The 23,255-nt window shown below is 28.7% G+C and overlaps 1 protein-coding gene across 3 annotated transcripts in view; it reads right to left on the bottom strand.

Annotated features, from left to right (window-relative positions):
- The window catches only part of LOC145326193 (protein couch potato-like), a 68,604-nt gene that overhangs the window by 14,188 nt on the left and 31,161 nt on the right, over positions 1–23,255 (bottom strand). For all 3 annotated transcript variants that reach the window (XM_080169356.1, XM_080169357.1, XM_080169358.1), the window contains exon 2: positions 9,901–9,978. In XM_080169356.1, coding sequence (XP_080025482.1) covers positions 9,901–9,978 — 78 coding nt within the window. The remainder of the gene's footprint in view (positions 1–9,900; positions 9,979–23,255) is intronic.

Here is a 23,255-nt window from a genome sequence, read left to right as displayed (position 1 = left end):
TAAAAGAAGTAAAATAGATAAAATTGCAATATTTTACGTTTTGGCAGATTTTTTTTTTATGAAATAGGAATATTTAGTTTTCTCTTAAAAATATATTTTTAACGTTTTTTTTTTACTTCATCGTCATTATTTAGATTTTTACACCTTTGTTTTTACAGGTGTTTTCATTGCATGGTAATGAGTTTTTTTTCTGTTATAGAATTTTTTTGATGTTTATGTATCATAAATCAAAAGATCTTTTTATTGGAAATTAACCATAATCAGATGAAAATTGGGTAAAATATATTTCTTCATTTTTCACAAAATAGTTGCTGAATAATTATGATTTTTTAAAAATATCTTCCTCAGCAGGTGCATAATAATGTGATAAAATGTAATTAATGAGAAATTATTACCTCATTAGTATAGCTAAACAAGAACACAGCTATGGACAACAGAAGCGCAGCAATGACATTATCATGAATTAGGACATTAAATTATTTCAAAATTAAATTTAATTATTTTCTTACTTTTCATGTACTTTTATGAATTTCGAAGTATAAAGTTTTTAGTAATAATATTAAATTGACTGATTATTTATCTGTCTGGTGAACATAACTTAATTATAGTGTAGCAGCTATGCTAATTCTAATGCCAAGTAATATCTATCTCAATTATTTTTTTTTAAGCTTTCTAAATTATTGAAGCATTGAGTAATTCATAAAAATAGCTTTATAGCATGCCCCTTGATCCATAACAAAATTGCTGCTTTTTATGGTTTAGAATAAAAGTTCCATTAAGGTTAATTTGATAGTCTTTAATTGTTTCTTGGCTTACACTCAAAATCTACAAAACATTAGATAAAATCTTTATTTTTCTATAATTTAATTTTGCAAATTGAAAGTAAAATCTATGCCAAAAAGTTTAAAATTCATGCGGAAATTTTAGTGTGTAAGATATGAGATCACTCTAAGGTAGTTTGCGCCTCCTTGGTAAACAAATTTGTTACTTTGCGTTGAATGCCGCGGTTTTACTTTTCTGTTACACTGTTACACAAATTGCATGCACGTGAATTTGGGGAAACAAAATGGCCGATTTTCTTGTAGGCTTAAAGGGAAGGTAGGTAGGTATTAGTTATGAAAGTAAATCTGCAAAGTGCATTATTTTTGTTAAAAACTTAAATGCTTTTTAGTTTAACTTCTTAGTAAAGCATTCAAGGATGATATGATTGAGAAAATGTTTTATTTATTGCATTAATTGTGCTAAAAGTTTAATTAATTTTAAAATTACAAGGACGAAAGCATTAATTAGCTGGACATCATTGCAAAAAAAACTATTTAAAAATGAATGCTAGTTTAGCAGTTTTTTGCGTTGTAAAATCATATAAATACTTAGTAGACCTACACATATTTTGTATGCTAGTTTTAATATAATAGATATCTGATAGATATCATTAGTAATTATTATTACTATTTAATTGCATGATATGATATATTTTATAAACACATTTAATTTTTTATTTGGCAGTTACGCTATGGTGAGTTTTAGAAAATATACATTCAAATCAAAACACTAACAAATACATCCACAATTATGTATATCCATCTATTGATGATAGGAAGCACTGTAAAATGTCACAATAAACAGGAAAAAGTGTAATCACTAGGTACCAGACACTCTAAAAAATTAAAGATTTTGATATTCTGTTCTTTCTTATAGCTTTGATATGTTTTTAGAAATGATTTTGACAGCAAAAAATGTCTAAAAATAAAAATATTAAAGACAATTTTTCCAAAAAAAATTTTACAGTGTGTTCCAGATTAATTTAACGCTCTCTCGCTATGATTTGGTTGAATTGACTTGATGCATGTTATAGTATTATAGTTTACAGAATACACATTACAAATATAATTATTTCAATACAGCTTCACAAAAAAACAAGGATGACAACATCCATAAAAGCGAAGCACTGAAACGGTAGGACAAACGGACATTAACACTTGTATAGTATCTAAACTGAATAATCAGAATTTAAAAGTATAAGAGCCGAAGCAAAATTGTAAGTAAATTTGTTGACAAAACTGCTTGAAGCAGGATAACGTTTATGGACATACTTATATTTTTGGACTTGATTATAGAGTTGCTTCGCTTATAATATTGTTCTTTGTTGTCCCAGGAATCAATATACCAAAAATCAGATCAAACGGATAATTAGAACACTTGAAAATTTGTTGTTAAAAAAGTAGAAAAATCAACATGTTTAAAATGAACGTACGGACATTCTGGTAATGATTATAGAGTTGCTACGCCTTCTAAATCGTACCCAACTACTACAGGAATCATCATGCAAAGTTTGAAATCGATAGGACAATTCTAACATGCCTAAATTAACGAATAAAAGCTATCTATCTCGGACGGACGGACGTACGGACGGACGGACGGACGGACCGACCCTAATTATAGAAAAGCTTCGCTTTTAAAAATTTTAGAGCTTCGCATGAAAAGAATAAATTCCTACCTACTAAGAGAAAGACAGATAGAAAAAGAAAAGGAAAGAAAACAAAATAAATAAAGAAAGAAAGGAGAAAGAAAGAGAGAGAGAAAGAGAAAGAAAGAAAGAGAAAGAGAGAGAAAGAAACATAAAGAGAGAGAAATAAAAAGAGAGATAATAAAAAGAATAAATTTAAATCAATCTTTCAAGAAGACAAAAACTTTAATAAGTTTAAATAAAAGAAAAGAAAAACATCGTATCTGTTAATACACAAATGGTCTAGTAAGGGAAATGGCACTGTAAATAATACAGGTACCCAAAGTTTTAAAACTAAGTTATCCAATTAGTTGGAGCAAAAACTTTGGGCACTTTTATTTTATCATGATAAGCTAGTTCCAAACAAATAAATGTGTCCATATTATAAAACGAATAATTTTAATCTAAAGAAGGGGACATTTTGTCTATTATCTTTGCATGGGGATGTATATCAATTAATCGTCCATTGTCTTTTCCTTAAGATCCCTAAATAGATCCATATATCAAAAAAAACTCCTTATACCATGCCTTATATTTTAGTGTACATTTGTTTGTTGTAGTGCTATTTGGTTTTACTTTTTCAATACGGAAATATTATTGAAAAGGCAGCTGCTCTGCTGAAAAAAGGCAAAGTAAAACTTCTTCAAATTTTACAGGAATTTATAGGGATTAGCCGCCAATAATTGAACAATTGATGTACATCCCCAATGATTATTTGTTGAAATAAAACACTCAAAGTTAAATAAAAATAAGAATACAATGAGTGAACTTGATAATAAAACTTTGGTAACAGTAAAATCTACGTTTCATTGTCCCCTGTCTCCCTGCAATTTTAAGATGAATGATCACCTCTAAAAATTCAACCTAGCATGAAGAAACCTTCGCCAAGCACTCTCGAGACAAATTTTTAACTTGGCTCAGCATGGCAATTATAATTAAAGCCAAATGATGAATTTCTAATTGCTATGATTTGTTTCGATGATTTTTAGAGAGAAATTAAATCAAAATATAAGTTTTTAGGTTTAGATCGCTGGACCTTTTTTGGCTCCAATTTTGCTGAAGTCAATGATGATCAGCTTTAAGACATATTTGTTTTAAATGAAGCTTGCATTAAAAACTGTTGCTTTTGACAGGACGAAAAGTTAGAGACATATTTAGGTGCCATGCAGTGGCGTGCACAGTGATTCACCACGGAGTGTGAAACAACGAAGGGGATGAAAAAAGTTCCCGCACGCCCATTAAGTTAATTTTTTTTATCAAAATAAGTGAAAAGAATTTTAATGTCTTGTACAACTAGAAAGCTTTAAAATAAATTATGATTATAATTAATAGCCATTAAGATATTAATTTATTGAACTTAACTCTTGACCCGTATTAGCCATTTAAAAAGGTGTTTTAAAATACACTTATAATTTTAGATAAATAACATTCTGAAATTAATCAAAAACTTTTTCGTTTATCTATCAATAAATAAATTATTTTCTGTAACCCTCTTATTACCAAAAAAATACTTTTACTAAAAAGATTTAGTTATGTCCTGTTATTACATAATAAAATTAGCTAATTTTACAACAATTTATTACTATAAAGTGTAATTTTTCAAATCTCAAATACAAAATGAACATTTATCTAACGTGCTAATAAGTAATAACTATATAGTTAGTTATCTGGATAAAGCGGATAAGTATCTTAGATGTGTGCACACAGATTTTACAGGGCAGGACATTAGAGTAAAACAATAGAAGGGGAAGGGGCTAAATAACTGTATTTCCCCACCACGTTGACCCTGTGTCGACTTTCAATTGGGTCTTTGAATATCAGCCAATAGAATCGTAAATATTAACACAGCCAAGTCGCTACAAACGAGCAGAAAGAAATTTGCTAGCAGACAAAAAAGGTTAAACATCTAGACTTATTACATTTGTTGGTAGGGATGAGTCATGCTACCAACTTGGAAAGTATTTTGTTCTCTCATTCGCTGGATTATAAACTTGGGATACTCTTATTACATCTTATTAGTTAATTCAAACCAGCAGTGTTACATTTTTCAACTGATTATTGTAATCTACAGAAGTGGTAATTTTGTTTATTAGCATTGGGTATTCTGATTAAACATCTAATACTTTAACAATCTATATATCCTTACATCAGTGCTTAATATCTTATTATGACAAGGCACGTTTGATTTTAACACCTTTTAAAGGGACTATCCGAAAGTCGAATTAAGATTCCTATAACTATTTGGAAAAGTCTATAAAGCGTAAAATATCTACAGACAGTATTTAGTATTTAACATTTGAATTTTAGCAGTTTACATTGTGTAGTTACATGAAATAACAATTTTATTGATTTGGTAGTTATAATGGTAATTCCTATAATGAATAAGCATTAAAAGCAATTCTAAACATACCTATATTGTGTATGTTTGTAAGAAAAAAATATTTTTGGAGACCCCTTTTAACGTGAAATGTTGTAAGTTAGAATTTCACTTGTTTTGCTTCGTTGAATTTAAAGACTTATAAAGTGTAAATGATAGTTACTTAAATATATCATACCTTTTACTTTTATCTATCTATCTTATTAATTTCTTTTTTATTGTTGATAAAGTAATCTTTTTAATAATTATCTTTTTAAGGATTTGTCTAATTTTAAATGAAGTAAAAGTAAAATTAAGTTTAAAAAGTTGCGTCATGGTAGAGTATAAAGGGAGGACCCCTAGAATATACAAAAATCTGTTTTTTGTTGTTCGCCTACCGTAAAATTGAAACTATTGAGGCATACAAAACATACAGACAGACGGACGGACAAACAAGAAAAACATCTCTTTAAAAAGCCAGTAAATTATTATTTTAGCAAAAAATACTTTCAAAAATAACAAATTACCAAGCAAAAAGGAAACCATTTAAGACCTAAAATTTATAATAACATTACATGTTATATGGTTAAAGTTTTTTTTGGTTGCAAATATTTGTAGTACTGCAAAAACATATACTTCAACTCTCTCCTTTTTTTCTCTCGCAAATTGTGACAATTTCATGAGTAGAGAAGATGCTCTATGGCTCATTTTGTATGTTTGTCCTTGATTTTACTTAAATATCATAACAAACAAAAAATAATATATTGGTCTTATCAAAAGGTGAGCTATTGGATATTTGTATATAAAAATATGATATAAAACATTTATTAATACTTTTGTTATTGCTATATTTTCAGTTTCAAAAGGTTATAATTTAAAGTGTACGAATAAAATGTCACCCAATTAAGATAAACAAAATTGCACCTTCTGCAGATTAAAATTATTTGTGGAAAAAGTTTGACGCTCACAATTTTAAACAACCAATCAAGTTTAAAGCCAACGAAACAAAATGGGTGTTTATAAGAGTTTGGGGACCAGTACAATTTACAGTCCAATGTCCCCAGCCTCCCTGAGTAATTTATATAGAAGTGGAATGAAAAAGGGAGTAGCCTACAAATAGTAAAAGTCAGGATGCAGGTAAAGGACAATGGATGACAAATTAATCTACCAGGATACCCCACAACTGAAATATAAACCTTTCCTTTTCTAGCTTGAAAGTTTAATCCGTCGAGGAGGTGATAGGTTCGAATCCGGGCAAAATACCGTGTCGTAACTAAAGACGTTAAAAATGGGTCCTATTGCTGTTATGTCAGGTGCCCGACATTTATATTAAAGTAGGGGGAATGCCCTGGCTCAAAACAGGAGCAACTCATTATCAAGCACAGTTAGGACTTCTCATACAAAGGTCGCCCAACCAAAGAGTTGGTTGTCTGATGGGTGTTAGTTAACCTAATACCCCAGGAGAAATTTGGCTACCCTTAGTTATCCTTGGTTGTTTGACCTGACAGTAGAGTGTCATGGACAGCAGCCTCGCCCGTATGCGGTAATACTTCTAGGTAGCTCAAAAATTCTGGGTTAAAAAAAGAAATGCTATTCATCTATCAAAGAATTACAATTGAAAGAAACAAATCCGTGAATAAAAGAGAAATAAAATCCACTAATTTCTAAAAACTAATGAAAAGGAGAAATTTAAAGTGTAATGAGAGGGAGGGTTGATTCCGAAACGGGTCATTGATTAGCTAGATCATCCTAGCCTAGGTGTTCATGTTAAACAACTTAAAATGCACAAATTTTTCCGCTATTTTTTTGTAATTTTTATTTAAAAAAATTTGCGTTATATTTGTTTTCCTTTTAGCCCATTGTGCCTCATAATTGAGAAATAAACCCGCTAAAAAAATATTTTTTGCATTGCGTAAACGTCTATGACACTTTTAATGCTCGAATTGTTATCAGAAAAAAGACAGTGTTATTTTTTCTCCTTATCATGCCTAATTTTCCCTTAATTGTAAAGGGAAAAAAACTGATTTCCATTTAATTACATTAAACAACTATTCATTGATTTACTAATTAATCTATATTTGTTTCTGGATGAAGCTTTCTTTAAAATCTAAAATGCTAAAAAATAAATTTTTATCACTAGTAGATATTTTTATCAATTAAGTGGTCTGGGAAAACCATAAAATATATATCATTTGGGTTTTTCCAAAAATAACTATTTTGTTTGATAATAATTATTTGTAAAATTCGTATTAGTTCATTCATTAATAGAAGATCTATTAATACTTGGATCTTACACATGATTTTCATATTGTAATAAAGTGAAACGCACATCGGGCTGAACTAAAACTAAAACTTTGAGTACCCGTATTATTTACAGTCCAATGTTCCCTCCTTGTCGGCTTCAGTTATGACATATCCCCTTAAGAAAGAAAACCTCGGTTATGACAATTCCATGTTGTTCATAACCCCATGGGAATTAAATTTAGTAAATAGATAGATAGTGTCATGTAAAGATGAACTAAATCTAGTCAATATATGATGCTGTTATTTGATCAAAAAAAGACTAAAGCCGAAATGTAAGTGTTGGCTCTAATGTCGATGTGATTAACAGGCAAATATTTATTCTTTAGATAGTCTTTTAAATGCCTAAGAAATATGAAAACGACCTATAAGCGTTGTCCAAATCAAAAGTAAATTGAATTTATAGAACTGGTGGGCAGGGAGATGGTTTAGATTGTTGGCACCCCAAACCCACTAATAGCCTAAAACCTTCTTTATGCCACCAATGTACTTCCCATTGAACTGTGGAAAGGTTGATCAACATACACACACAAATACATCTTACTGCTAAATATAATACAATAGGATATTTATTTATCCCTTCCTTGCTATTGGCACTACTCCCAAAGGACTAAAATTATTGATCCTCTTACTATAGTTATTCTTTTCAGAAATATATTATCATTCTTAGAGAGATAGATAGATGTAGATGGATATAAGTTGCATATATTTCCTTCAATGTGCCAATCAACACTGAACACCCACCTCCACTTCTTTTTCAATTTTCAAAAATTTTCAAAAAAAGGGGATAAATAGTTTTTTCCTATGCCTAACCTAGCAGGGGGCCCTGACCCTGTGGGGCAACCCAAACCTAATACAACGTAACCTAACCTGCTCTAAAGTAAAAACAAACAGACGAAAAACTAGTACTTCCCATTATTGTATCTATTTTAGAATTTAATATGGGGGGGGGGGGTTCTGTGCTAGACAAGGCACTTATAGGGAAACTGCCAAATTATATTAATTTCATTACATGCTGCACTTGTAATGAAAATTTGCATCCTTGTTTCTTAATGAAAATCTAATTAATTGTAAACTAGAAAGAACTTAATCTAAAAATCAAAATTGCATAATATTAAAAAATTCAAGTTTATCCTTCGTTAAAATGAGATTCTTACACCAAAATTTTACTAAAATTTACTGTAAGAAGATAGATATATCACCTTTTTAGTTTTTTATAATGTAAAATGCATTTTAATTTAAAGAAATTTTTTTTTATTGAAGAATACCTTACCTACATTGTATAAACAACAACATATAACTAAAATACTACAGAATTTTGCAAAATTTAAGAGACTTTTACCATTATATAATAATAAAATGACTCAATAATTTTTTAAAAATTTAAGTGTATACATTTTTTCAAACAAAACCTGAATCATGACATTGCAAGTTAAAACGTAATAAGAAAAAAAATATAATAAATTACATTTTCATTAGTTTTGACGTTGTTTTTGTTTTTTGGGCAATAACCATGTATTTTGTATTTTATGAATTGAAACAAGAATAAAATAAAACAAAGTTACATAATATTTATCGATATGAAAAGTACAAAATGTATCCTTATATAAATCCAATATAAATCTGCGAATCAAAGAGCAGCTTCGCTCATGACAATGACTGCGAAAAAACTACTGAAATTTCTTACACGTAATAATACATTTTTTCTCAAATTGTTTAATTTAAAAATCCTTAACTCCCACCTACCTTTTCTATAATTCAAAATTTTTCTGAAGTTTTTGTCAATTAGACAAGCTTTAAATTCAAAATATTTCACATAATCAAAGAAAAAGTTATAAAACAATGAGTTTAATTTCCAATTATGAAAGTTTAACTTAAAAATTAAAAAGCATTCTAAAATTAATTTTGTACCTAAAAACATTGTTGTAATGTTTTTATATTTAAGAAATGTAATATATTCTTGTTTTTGTGAACCTTTTTATTTTCCTACCTACCTATCTTGCTAATTATACAGCAAATGGTTGACAGATAACCAGTAGTCTTATAATGTACGCAAATTTAAAAGTACAATTTGGCATATAACCACTAAAAATGCTTTTAAAAGTTGAAGTTTTGTTTTGAACATTTACTAAATAAACCCGTTTCAAACTATTTGCAAAACAAACCTATATTCACATTGCAGAATAAGTACTGTACAAAATCGGACCCTGTGTTTGCCTGCCACCAGTAAATGGCCCAAATTACTTTACATTTGTTTTATTCTAGGTTTTTAATGTTCTATTTTACAACTAAAAAAAGTATGAAACAAGGATAACCTTATCCATAAGTAGCACAGCAATACCATATAATAGTTATAGAAAGATATTGTTACAAAAGGACAAATAATGTTAAAAATAAACAAACAGAAAATCCAGGGATCTAAAGGGAGAAGACAATGGCCGATAAATTGATAGGCATCCCCAATGATGATACACAAAATTATCCCTTCTATAGATCACAAATAGTGGTTAAAAAGGTGTGGACACTCAACTAAATGAACCAACCGATCGAAATTCATAAAAGTCCCAAATGAATAAGCTAGACTTGGGGGACTAATACATTATAATGTAATTAACAACCCTAGTGTGACCTCCCTCCCTGCGGAAAATCACAGACAGAAAATTTAATATAATACATAATATCTTGTTCATTTTACATGAGATAGATAGATTGATGAAAAGACTAATATGAAACTTACCTCATAAGATCTAAATAGAAGATAAAGCTCTCTTGGCTTTGTATCCATAGGAAGGCCACTCACAAATAAAGTGCGCACCTGAAAAGAAAAGAAAAACAATTAATAATAAAATTTGGCACTACAAAGTAAATTTTAGCTATTACATTTAAAAAATTCGGAGAAATTACATATGCAACAAAAAAACGCTACTGTGGGATTGTAATTTTTATTCTACAGCTACTTTAAAAAAACGTACGTCCGTCCGTCTGTATGTCACTACGTCATTATGTAAAAGCCCTCAAGCTTAAAGGTTTCGTGATTTTGTTTTATCATTTGTTGATTATTTAGTGTTACTTTATTTTTCAAATTTTACCAAATTTTATTTTTTATACAAGTTATTATTAACTTCTAATGCTGCGCTGGTTATGGACATAATTGTCATTCTTTATAGAGAGAGAGAGCGGACAATAGGATTTTAGTACACTAGTCCCCAAAGTTTTACAATAACATTTTCTTATCCATTATTGGCCTAACAACTTTGTGGACTTTTTTTTACTGAATTTTGATTGGTTGGTTTATTAAGTTGAGTGTTCAAACGTTTCGACCATTAAAATCTACAGAAGGGGTAATTTTGTGTATTATCATTGGGGATGTACATCAATTTAACGGCCATAGTCTAATCCCTTTAGATCCCTGCCTTCTTTATGATCAAACCTAAAAATGAATTATTACTCACTAATAACATACAATTCAATTTGAAAAACAAACGAAATGAGTTCAATAAATATTTTAGTATTTTTCCAACACTCGATAATAACATTAAATAATTTTTTGTTGTGAATTAATATCAGGGAAATGGGAATGTTTAATAGTTATTTTTCGCATCGTATCATAGACAGCTTTCAGCGGATATTAATATAGAAAATAATAAGATTATAACCAGTTTTATTATCCCCGAGGGGCAATAGCCCGAGATAACAAAACTTGTATTATTCTTATGATTTTTATTTATTATTCCTGGAAAATGGACTGTGATTCGATGCTATACATGATTTTTCAGTATGGCTGAGAACCGGTTCTAATCCACCGGATATTAAACGGTTTCCAAACCAAAAAACTTATTTATAAATTAGCGATAAAACTTAACTTTTTAAACCTTTAAATTAGTTTTGTGCTTTGGTATTAATCCTAAGCTAGGTTTAAAAATATAATCTCTAGAAAAAATATACATATACTTAATTTAATTATATATACCATTGCCTAAATTTCATATAATTCAACATACTATAAAGAATTTATATTACTTATTAATAAGCAAATTTTTACATGTATTCACAAAACTGTGAATTTGTCAGAGCTACAGTATTCAAATCAAATACATGGTACGTCAGCCAGAATATTGATATAATATCGCCAAGAAAATCAAATCTTATTTTTACTGTTAGTCATATCATCTTGAAAACTGTATAATACTTTGCTGTTCAATTTTCATTAATACTATACTTATGAATAAATCATTTAAAAAATCTACATTGATGTAAAAACACTTGGAATCATTAATTTTTGACAATAAATGCCTTGTTATTGAAGCAATTTTCATTTGCCCCAAATATTTTAAGTTTTCAATAAAACTGGAATTTTTTTTGTGATAATTTTTCTGTAATAAGTTCTTGTTGGCCAATACCCTAAAACTTCGGGACGTCTTTTAGGAGGTAAAGTTAGCACTTTATTTTATCAGGCTTTTTTATAAGTAAAACCAAGCATTTTAGGCATCTATTATTTTCGACTATTCTTATAGCAAATCTACTCTATATGTCTTGTATACCTTATGGGAACTTCTTAATTACGTTGCATGCAAACTGTACTTAAATGTTATTTTCAATTAAGCAAGTACTTTAAAGAATGAAAATTTTGCAGTATTGATTGATATTCTGGTATTTTCTGGTGAATATAATTTTAGAAAGCTCGTTGCATACAGGAAAGGAGGAAACATTGGGACATTGTAAATTACACTGGTAACCAATGCTTTTAACCACGTTTCTTTAATGAAAGGCTAAAACTGAGAACTTAATTTTAATTATTTGTTTAAAAACCAATAACTTTAATCTACAGAAGGGGTAATTTGATTTATTAGTATCATGGATTAATCATCAATTTTCTTATCTCTTAAGATCCATGGGTGCATGACTTTTTAATAGAAACAAATATTTGTTTTGGTAATTTCATATTAATTTTTTTCTAAACAACAAATGTTGTGAGCTTGATATTAATGTGCTTCTTATGGACATAATCCTTACATATTTTGTTTTAATGAAATTAAACTGCTTGAAACCTGTCATAAAACCTATTCCATTTTGTAGGGAATTCATACAAACAAACATTAGAGTTTTGTAGAAGTTTTGAAGATTTATTAATAAAAACCAAATTGACAGTCCAAAATATTAAAAGGTTTATTGTTTATAAAGGCTTATTTAAAGGATACATGCAGGTTTCAAGCTACGCTCTGTTTGATATTAACACTATAAATGTTTTTTTTTCTATTCCGCGCGCCCCCCCCCCCAAAAAAAAAGAAACTAATTTGAACAGTCTATAAAGCATAAATCTAATATGAACTCATTTATAATAATAATCTTTCTACTCTTTGCTACCAAACTTATGTATACTATGAAATAGGACTTTAGAGTTATGAAATATATTTGCTCTTCTGCTATTTTCGAACTATAATTTTGCTGTTATTCAAGCAACGAAAAAGAGTATCAGAAATAACATATACAAATGTTTGGCATAGAATAATAAGAAGCCATGTAATAAAACATAATAAATAATATTTATTATGATTTATTAGGCTGAAAAAATGAGGAATAAGGAAGACATTTTTATGTGATGATATCAGTAAAATTATAGAAACAGAGTAGAGTAGACAGAGATTTTAGCACAGACTTGGGTTGAAAAATTCGGTAACCCTGATTAAGGTATAACTTTGGTGAACTATTCGAAAAATAAACATTCGAGGATAGGGATTTTTAATTCAAAACAAAAATCACTTTTGAGTTTTAATTTTTATAGTAGGTTCTTTGATTGTAAGATTTATCTGTAAGCTCCTATTCTCTATGTGGATAAAAATGAAATCACCTGCACTTGCCTGGCAAAGTAGCAATGATTAACATATTCACTATTATAAATCAATGTGGATAGTTGCTAACTTTAAGACTCACCAAATGCTGACGCGTTACACTTTAGGCTAAATATATCAAGCTAATAGTTTTTATGAGTTCGAGTCCCTTTCCACGGGCTTAGGTTGCATGCTTTACTATACAATTCATCAAATGAGGCCAACTAAAAAGCAAGGATTTTTCTTTTAAAAGTTAGTAAATGATGGTAGCCATAGATAATATTTTTGCTTTCAACTATTCCGCCATTAAACAATATCTGGAATATATATACTGTCAATGATTGTTATTGTTAATTTGACTATACACCTATTTTATATTTCAACCTTTACCTTAAAAACCTTGTAGAACTCAGCTAGCTAAACTTCTTTTATATATTCCATACTTTTAATATTATCAGGAATAAAAAAAAGTTTTTTTTTTATAAATCTTAGTCTTAGAAAAAAGATTAGTTAAAGTAAAAAAGGAAGAGTACAATAATAAAATTAATCTTCCCTTTTTCTCGACAGAATTTCAGGGAAAGGTTGATTCATTATCCATTGGCATATTCCTGTAACCTGTATTTCCCTTCATTCTACACTTCATACTATGGTCACTTTCATTTATATTTGCCATATCAATACCTTTCTTTTCATAGATTTATGTGAAATTAAATTAGATTCTTATTTTAGAAAATTTGCTAGCCTACCCCTTACTGAAAAGTAGACCAAAAAAAACCCTTTATCAAGATTTTGTTTTATAACTTCCATTATGACCGATGCCATTGATTGCAGTTTATTTACGTTGACATTATGAACAAAAAAGTCTAAAAGGGCAACTTTGAACATTACTTAACCTAACATTACCTAAAAAGCATTAAAAGTTTTGGGTTTCTTTTAGGGAATAGAGAAAAATAAAAGTAGACCTAAAGCCTCAAAAATTTTGTCATAACTTTAACTTATGTCCTTTTACCTAATTTTGTATGAAGTATGAAACCTATATTAGAAAAAAACAAACTCAATTTTTCAATGTCCCTAAACAGACATAGTTCAAATACTGAAAATAATAGACAATATTTTTAGAGTGGTTTCATCAGTTTTATTAGCAATTTATGGTCCTGAATGTAAGATGCTGTCATTTAATTATTAATTGGTACAATATAGAAGCCATCAATTAAATTTACATGAAAATCAAGCAAGCAACTCTATTATCTTTACGTCTAATATGTTTAGTATATAAGAATAAGATAAGTATCTAAAAGTTTCTTCTAAAGTACTAAACAATAATACATCTTTTAGTTCAATTTTTTTTGACATAAAACTTGTAAATTGTTGAAATTACTGAGAATAATGCAATGTAAGCAACATAAATTAAAAACAAAAAACGTGTATTTCTCGGCTGCTATTAGACATACAACTTAATTTTTTTGAAGATTCCCTGTACCCCGAGCATCAAGTATAACATTTACTTTGTTATGTAGTAATCTGAAATGAAAAAATGTTACAAAAATTACTTTCTCTTTTTTGCTTTTCAGGTCATACTTGAATTCTTTTAAAACACATATTTTAAATTATTTGTTTAAAATATCTACAATATGGTCGGTTGATTTTTGGCATAATATACGACACATTTATATATGTATTAAGAGATATAAGTTTTCCGGAATTTTAATGTAGGGAGTAGATTTGAAATCTGCATCAAATTTTAAGGATTTTTTATAAAATTCGTTTTTTGTAAAATTCTTTATCTAAAAGCGAAAATACATTTTAAGTTAATTAATTTTGACCAATAGGATAGGTGGATTTTAAACTACCTGCGCTCTAATTGGTTGAATGATGTACGACATCCAATCAGAGCGCAGATTTTTTAAATCCATCAATCACAGATGCCAAAATTAATTAACTTAATTTGTATTTCCGCTTTTAGATAAAGAATTATACAAAAAACGAATTTTATAAAAAATCCTTAAAATTTGATGCAGATTTCAAATCTACTCCCTACAATTCCGGAAAACTTATATCTCTTAATATGTATGTATGCACGACAAACAATTATTAATTATATGTATGTATATCATTTTTTTTGATAAATAGGAAGCTTTGTTATTTAAATATGAACAAGGATGATAATGTTTAAAAATCCGTTAAAAAATTAAGTTATCATATTAACATGAAGTACGTAGTAAGGCTTTTTGGTCTAAAGCTTAAGATCTCAATAACTACTAAACCGGATGAGTTATCTTTTTAGGTAAGCTTCACATAGCTCCTGCAATTGTTGCTATTTTATTTTCAGATTTAACTCTTGCTATGGTTTTAATCTATTTTTCCAGGTTCTTGGGCTAGGGGCGTAGCATACAACCCACCAAGACTAATTGATATACCAAATATATTTAGCAACTGCACTACATAATCAAAACTTGGGCTTTGCCAAAATATTTCAACTTTTCAATAAGTTGTTAAAATTTATCCATTTATCTTTATCAAATTAATCATCTATAAAAATCAATTTAAAAATGATAAATTTCGCAATTGTGTAACATTAATTTTTCTGTAAAGCTAAAAAATTGTCAAAATGACTGTGTAAAAATAACTTTCTAGTATATCATCATTTTAACTTTTTTTTATAAATGTTACCAAAAATTTTGTAAGCAGAAAATATTCTGATAAAATTCATAGGGTATTAGCTGAAGTAACATCCCAGACAACTAATCTTTTAATTGCATAGTTAATAATTAATATGGTATATTACGCGACATAGCACTGATAGAAATCATTCTTAAAAAACACCTAACAGACAACTAGCGGTTGTGGTAGAATTAACTATTTTGAAGGGACACCTGTCGTAACTAGGCCCCGCCGTAGCACGCTTGGTTTCACCTTTAAATTGGTTTATAATTATAATAAAACCAGTCACTAGATTTTTTTTATTAGAGCAGCTACTCTATACATGTCAATGATGTTTTCCTATAGTCCTTTGTTTCGTCCTCAATTAAATGCTTCATTTGTGAAATTATGAAGCCTACAATTTGTCTATTTCTACTGTATTGCAACCTACTTTTCTTTTTTGATAATTCATGTTACTGCTGCGTTACTTTAAACATATTTTTTCTTGTTATTTTTGGTAAAAACTGTCCACCTATCATTGGTGTGTTTGGGATTTTTTCTTTTTTTGTTGCAAATATGATCAAGGACATTGATAAGTTTTCTAAACAGTACATTTTGTCTTATTAATTATCATTTTTAAAGTTAAAATTTCAATAATCTCTACAGCTCAACGAACTAAATAGTCTAAAATTCACTGGATACTTGTTAGTACAGATAATCTTCACAAATAGCATATTGAGACACGTACGGACAGGCATTTCAAAATTTAGAGTAGCTTCGTTTCTAAAACTGGTTTCAATATTAAGATTTTTCATTTTAATATCCACGGAAAGCTGTCTATTATACTATGCATTAAATAACTATTATTTTAAAGCCCCTAAAGACTATGGGCGCAGTCACTAATTTGTTTTGAAATAATATACATATTATGTTTACAACCAGTTAATAATATGATAGGGGCTTAATGAATTAAAGACATGTTCCATTAGGAAGCAAGGGTTTTAAAAATGTTTAATGAGAGGATTTAGAATAGAGTATTTGATTTAGTTGGATAAAGTAGACCTTCAAGGGTCATTAAAAAGACAGTCACTGGGTTTGTATTATAAGTTTTCTAATTAAAGATAGACTTTAACCAAAGGACATACATTTTTGGACTAAAACTAATGGTTGTTTACATTTTTAAATCTTTTATATAAAGAAGGTTGAAAAAAGATTTAAATGTCCCATAAAGAAAATTGGGACGATAACCAACGTGGATATCAAAATAGTTGTCTACTAATCATGAAATATAATTAAATAGCCAATTAAGGGACATTATAGTTTTGCAAATTTATCTATGTTGATGATTGTCTATTAGCATAACTCTATAATAAAAAGAGCCTAGGATGTTTTGTTTATGATAAAACACCTTAATAACATATAGGTAGACAGAACAAAAGGGAAGTAAATAATGTTTATACAATATTGCTAAATTATTAAAACAGCGATAATAGAAATGCCATAATAATGTTTCATTTAAGTAAACTAAAACCTAAAAAAAGCTATAAACTTAGGCTTTCAAAGGGTCATGATAAGTTTTTTTATTATTAATAAACATAATATCTATCCATAATATGAATTCATATCATCCAAAAATTGAGTCGCTTGTATGATGTGAAAATATATAAACAGTAATTTTTTATACTCGGAAAAATCTTTAAATGGGACGTATTATCTGATTGAACATCTAAAGTAATACTTCTATTGATATTCACTTAAAAATTTAGTTTATTTGTAGAAACAAAAATCAAATTGGGAAAAGAAGGTTTTCAGCTTTTAAGGGTAAAAAGGTAAAGGTAATTTGTTAGGGAATTAGGGAAAGGTTAATAAATCGACGATTTGTTAGTTAACTTAGGGTTTCAATCTGCAGAAGGGATAGTCTTGTTTTTCCTAAATTTATCGTCCTTTGCCTTATTAATTAAGATTGTTGTAGTTAACTACCGGTTTTTTTTTTTTTTTGGGGGGGGGGGTTTAGAAACTTCGAATTTAATTAACGATCGGACTAAAACAAAAATGTATTTTTTCTTATGCTTAAAAATATAATTATAAGCATCATAAACAATGCAGTAGCAGTAGAACCTTTATGTGTATCAGCTATGAACAATTTTATAATATTTAATGCCAATTATTCAAAATAATCCGTACAATAGTATTTAGACAAAGTCTACCAGTTTTTTTGGTAAGTTTACCTTTTCCTATCGCCATGCGTTGGTAAGTCAGTTATTTTTCCCACAGCTTAGCTTGGACATCCGGAGAAAAAAAACATTTAATGCTGCGTTTAAAGACGCCCTATAACTGTACTATAACATAACAGTTGCAGGTCCAATCATCAAACAGTCTACTGTGATACCTTGGTATTTATTAACCTTAAAAGTCATCTTAAACTTGAAAAAAAAACAATCTTAATGGTGCCTAGTATGATTAATTAAGATAGATAGATAATTTCTTTACAGTTTTTACTGTGCTTCATATGGTATCAATTGCCTTTTTTTTCGCTTTACGTCCTTCCTTTAAAAAGATTAAACATAAATTATCTATCTATTTTTCATTTGTTTGTCTATCTATCTATTTTCCAAGCTCATGAATTAAAGACGAGCGGAAATGAGAAGGGATTTATCCCCTAAATTCTCTCATTTTTTGTCTACTTTCTCTATATCTCTACATATCTTTTTCTTTCTTTTAAGTCTTCCTCTATGTCTTTTTTAAGACACAAAATCTTATTTTATCAAATTTTATTTAATTAAATTTTTATTGCCCTAATTCAATTATTGTTTTTCTTCTTTTAATGTTTATTTTATCTGTATATAACTGCATTGTTATTTTTTATACTTTTTTCTATTTTCATTTTAGGGGAAAATGTAAACAATTTTGAGGTCGAGAGCTTTCATGAGGTTGCCAGACGTCTCTCAATCCTGCTAATATCATAAATAGCAAATACATTTGCTTTTCAAGGGTTTATAGACAATACCATCCATTTTCGTGTCAAGAAAGCCTTGGTAAAAGTATTTAAACTCATGGACGTTTCGTTGCTTTTTGTAAATATATTCATTACAAAACATGTTTAAAATTTCTTAATTTTATATACTTTATGAAAGTTTCATCTAATATAGGTCTTATTAATTGTTTTAACTATTACATTTAACTTAATTTCATGGCAAAAAGTTATGTAAAACCCACAATTCTTTGGTTGTACTTTGGCCTCTTTTGCTAATTCATTATTTTTGCTGTATTGCGAAAATATTGAGGTTGCAAAACCATGAGCAAAATAGGGGAGGGAAGGGTGGGGGGTGTTGTTGTAGAAGGGGAGAAATTTCTAGGGGTGGGTGGGAAATGGGAGGGGTAGTAACCTCGAGGATACGAGGGGTGTCACTCAAAAAATGCCAAAATTTTATGTTAACCAAAAAATGCAGTTTATTAAAATAAATACTTTTCTATTATATAAAGTAGTATATTTAGTTGATAGTTTTGAGACTGCATTCCACTAATAAAAAGAGCTCCCAGATGTTTGAGGCGAAGCCGCTAGCAGTTTAATGATTTGAAATTCTGAATTATTGTTATCTTACCTAAAACAAGAAATAAAGATATTAAATCATTTCAAAGTAGATTTTCAAAATCTTTCCTTAAAACAATAATAAGTTTAATTTGTATTTTTTCAAATTTTTTAGCTTGATATAATAAGGTTAGGTTTATGTTAGCGAATTTTGAGAAACACTGAGGATATCCCGAATTTTATGTAAGAATTAAAGAAAAACGGGGTTGGGTTAGGCCTGGAAAGGAGGGGGGGGGGGGGGGTAGACATAATTTTTACAGGGTAGAAGAGATAATTTGATAGATAGATAAAATTTCATGAACATTAAAAGTTGGCTGTATAATAATTTTATTCAATTACTTTTAGATCTTACATATTAGGTAAAAATAAGTATATTTAACATATCTTTCTCATTTTCATACTTCAAAAGACCTCAAAAAACCCTTTGTACTTCACATACTGTTTTTGTTTGACATTTTCTATTTTCTTGTAACTATTAGCAAAGTTAAAGTTTTAGTTAAAGTAAAAAGGGTTTCTATCTTTTTAGACATGATTACCCTAGAGAGAGAGAGAGAGAGAGAGAGAGAGAGAGAGAGAGAGAGAGAGAGAGAGAAAGAAATAGATATTAAAGAAAAGATAGATAGATAGAAATAAATATAGAAATTGGGAGATTTTACAGCTTTCATTATCTTTTTTTTCTTCTCTCCTTTTTCTTTTTTCTCTTTTTCTCTTTCTCTCTCATACGTTTTCTCTTACTCTCCCCTCCTTTTTCACTCTCTCTCCCTCTCATACTAAATTATATCAAAACTCATGAAATCTATCCCCTTATAGTTAGACACCCAAAACTGAATTTTTATTTTATCATTTTAACACACATACTTTTGTTAAAAACAAGGTAATTTTTTTTACAAATAGTAAAGTATCATACAGTAAGAATAAAATATCTATAATTTAGAGCAGTTAGATTCCTAATTCTATGCTTGTATTAAAAATAATCAAAAGAATTTGTTATTAGATATTTAATTCAAACAATTTATGTAACATCACTTTCTCAAACTTAAGTTCGAGAGAGAGATACCTTTTTAGAAGTATACAGTTTTATAATAGAATAGAAACAAGGATGAAAACATCCATAAGAAGAAAAGCACAAAAAAAACTATAGATAGACAAACGGGCAAAGTGATCCATATGTTCAGTGTCATAAAAGAGTTACTATATGCGAATAATCTATTCTTTTTTTAGATCTCGAAATCTTTGTAAAAATAAGTTTTTTGACTATGGACAAAAACAGTCAAGTTGATTTTTTGCAAAGTGTTACGGACGGACTGACAGACAGACAAACTGACAAAGTAAATTATAGAGTAGCTTAAGCTTTGCTACTAAAATAGCTTTTGTGAAAATTATTATAGACCACTTCTACAAAAAAAAATACGCACTTATCAAGTTATTTGTTTATCTAAATATTATTATGTTGCTTCTACTTATTTTCTCATAACACCCCCCCCCCTCTCTCTCTTTCTTTACTTGTCTTGTCTCTATATTATATACATACGTATATATATAGAATAATATAGATACATATAAGAGATTTGTTGTTATATTTTTTCGATAGTCAATATTTTTCTTTCAGGAAAAAAACAGAGAATTTTATAACAAATATTACTAATCCTAGCAAGAAGTGTGCACAGATATTTGTCATGGGGAGAAGTGTGAGGGGTTGAAAAAAATTGGGTGGGGGGCAAGGGGGGGGGATGGGCATTGTCACCTTCCTTGCCGGCAAATTTATTTTGGTTTTATCTTATCTGGGAATGTTATTCTAAAAATACAAAAATATTTTTGTGTTTTATAAAAATAAATAAATCTCTTTGTTAACCCATACAAATTGGACAGAAAATCATATTAGTACCCAAAGTTTTAGAAACTTGTTCTCTCATTCGTTAGCTTAAAAACTTTTGGGACATTTATTAAATCTTGAACAAAATATTGTTATAATATTTGGGAGTTTACATAAATTTACCGTCCATTGTCTTATCCCTTAATATCCCTGAGATTTAGCAATGTTTTGAGACAGAAAGAAAAACAGACATCCCACTTTAAGAGTAGGAAAAACATGAAAAAACTTCCAATAACCCTATTTTACCCCCAGGCATTTGGTTCTGTATGTGTCAATTTATTTTGATAGATAGGAAGATAAATAAATTGATAGACTGGTTAAACGTTTGATTTATATGATTTGTAGATAAAGTTTTAGCAAAGAATTTGGTTTTAGGCTATTTTTAAATAAGCATCTCCTACTTGTTATGATAGAAAGAAAGTAAGACATAAAGATGGATAGAAAATATCTTTCTATGTGTCTTTATTTGTGCTTCTTTAAGAATAGCCTTACTTTAGATTAACTGTGGGAAAAACTAAACAGTTTCTTAGTGCAGATAGATAGATAGATATATAGATAGACAGACAGACAGATAGATAGATATACAGATAGATAGACTGACAGCTAGATAGATTGATAGATACATAGATATTAAGTTAGGTAGATGAAAAAATCAATATCAAACATTTAATAAAAAAAGTATATTTACTTTCAGATGAAAAATATATAAATAAACCTTCTAAGTAAACTATTTAATTCTAGTAAATTACACACAAAAAATAAACCTACACATAAACCACACACACACACCTACACAGATAAACACATACATACACACACACACACACAAACTACCTACTAGAAGAAGCCAAAATCAATTTGATGAAAAAGTTATTGGTCGTTTTACACACCAATTTACTGATAAAATAAAACCTTTGCTGGCGAGAAAAAGATATACTCAGCCAGTAAGTAGATAGATAAATAGATACAAAATGAAATATATATAGAAATTGATAGAAAATAAAGATAGACAGATTAAAAATGTATGATTAATATATTTTTAATAGACTTGTGGATGTGTCCCTATCATCTAGAAGGTCAGTAAAATAGCTTAAAACCAGCAAAATAAGAATCCATAAAGTGAAGATCTCAATCTGTTCAGTGATTAACAAGATCTTAACTAACAAACAAAAAACCTTTATGATATATATTCTACAAAAGATAAGTAAATCATAAAAAATCTCTAATTTTAGAAAATACGGATTGAAATTATAAAAATTGACACCCATGGGCATAAAAACTTCTCAGGCTTTCTCTATTTGGTTCCCAAATAAACGAAAAAGTTTTTACAAAAAAACTAGATTTGAAGAAAAAAAAATTATTTGTAGATTTGGTTTTTTCTTCAGATAATCAAGTCGACCCTCCACTTTTTTTAGGGGGGGGGGGCGGGGGGCGTAAGTTTTTTTTTTTCTATGTGTGATTTATCTTAGTTTGGTTTTATTTACTCCCAAATTAGTTAAAAACCTATAAAAAACTTCAATAATTAAGCCCAACTTTTGGTGACATCCATAGCTACACATTAAAATATATAGACACACTGACACACAAATGGACATTCTGTTACTTTTATGTAAGGGCTTAACTATTTTTTTCAGGTATTGCAAAAACACTGAAAAAGTATCACAGAGCCAGGCAGACTCTAAAAATGCATGACATTGAATTTTAAAAGCTTAATACCGTTTACTTCGTTTAAAACGAGATATTTTAGATTTGTATTTAAAGATTATTAGATAAATTTTTAACCACAGCACTGTTTGAGAAGCTTAACATAGGTCCCGGAATGGTTTAAGGCTATTTAAGTCAAGGGATCGAATTAGGCTATTTTCTCTTCTTTCTCTCTTTTTGAATACGATTGCTAGAGGCGCAACCTCTAGTAAACATATATATTTAGATGAATAAAAATATAGATTTTTCTCTACAAATGTGATAAATTGCTAGATATATACCTAGTCAATTGATCAAACCATACATCTCATTGTATTGATCTTGTAATAAAAGATCTTTATTACAATAGAATAATATAATATTGACATTTTACTATTGTAATTTTTATTAGGTAGTCAAATAGACAATATATTATAGATAACTAATCGAAAGAGAAATCAAAACGTAAATTATAATAG

This window comes from Acartia tonsa, chromosome 8 (genome assembly GCF_053477335.1).
Source record: "Acartia tonsa isolate MP-2025a chromosome 8, ASM5347733v1, whole genome shotgun sequence".
NCBI classification, from domain to species: Eukaryota; Metazoa; Arthropoda; class Copepoda; order Calanoida; family Acartiidae; genus Acartia; species Acartia tonsa.
This window is presented reverse-complemented; position numbering and strand designations above follow the sequence as displayed.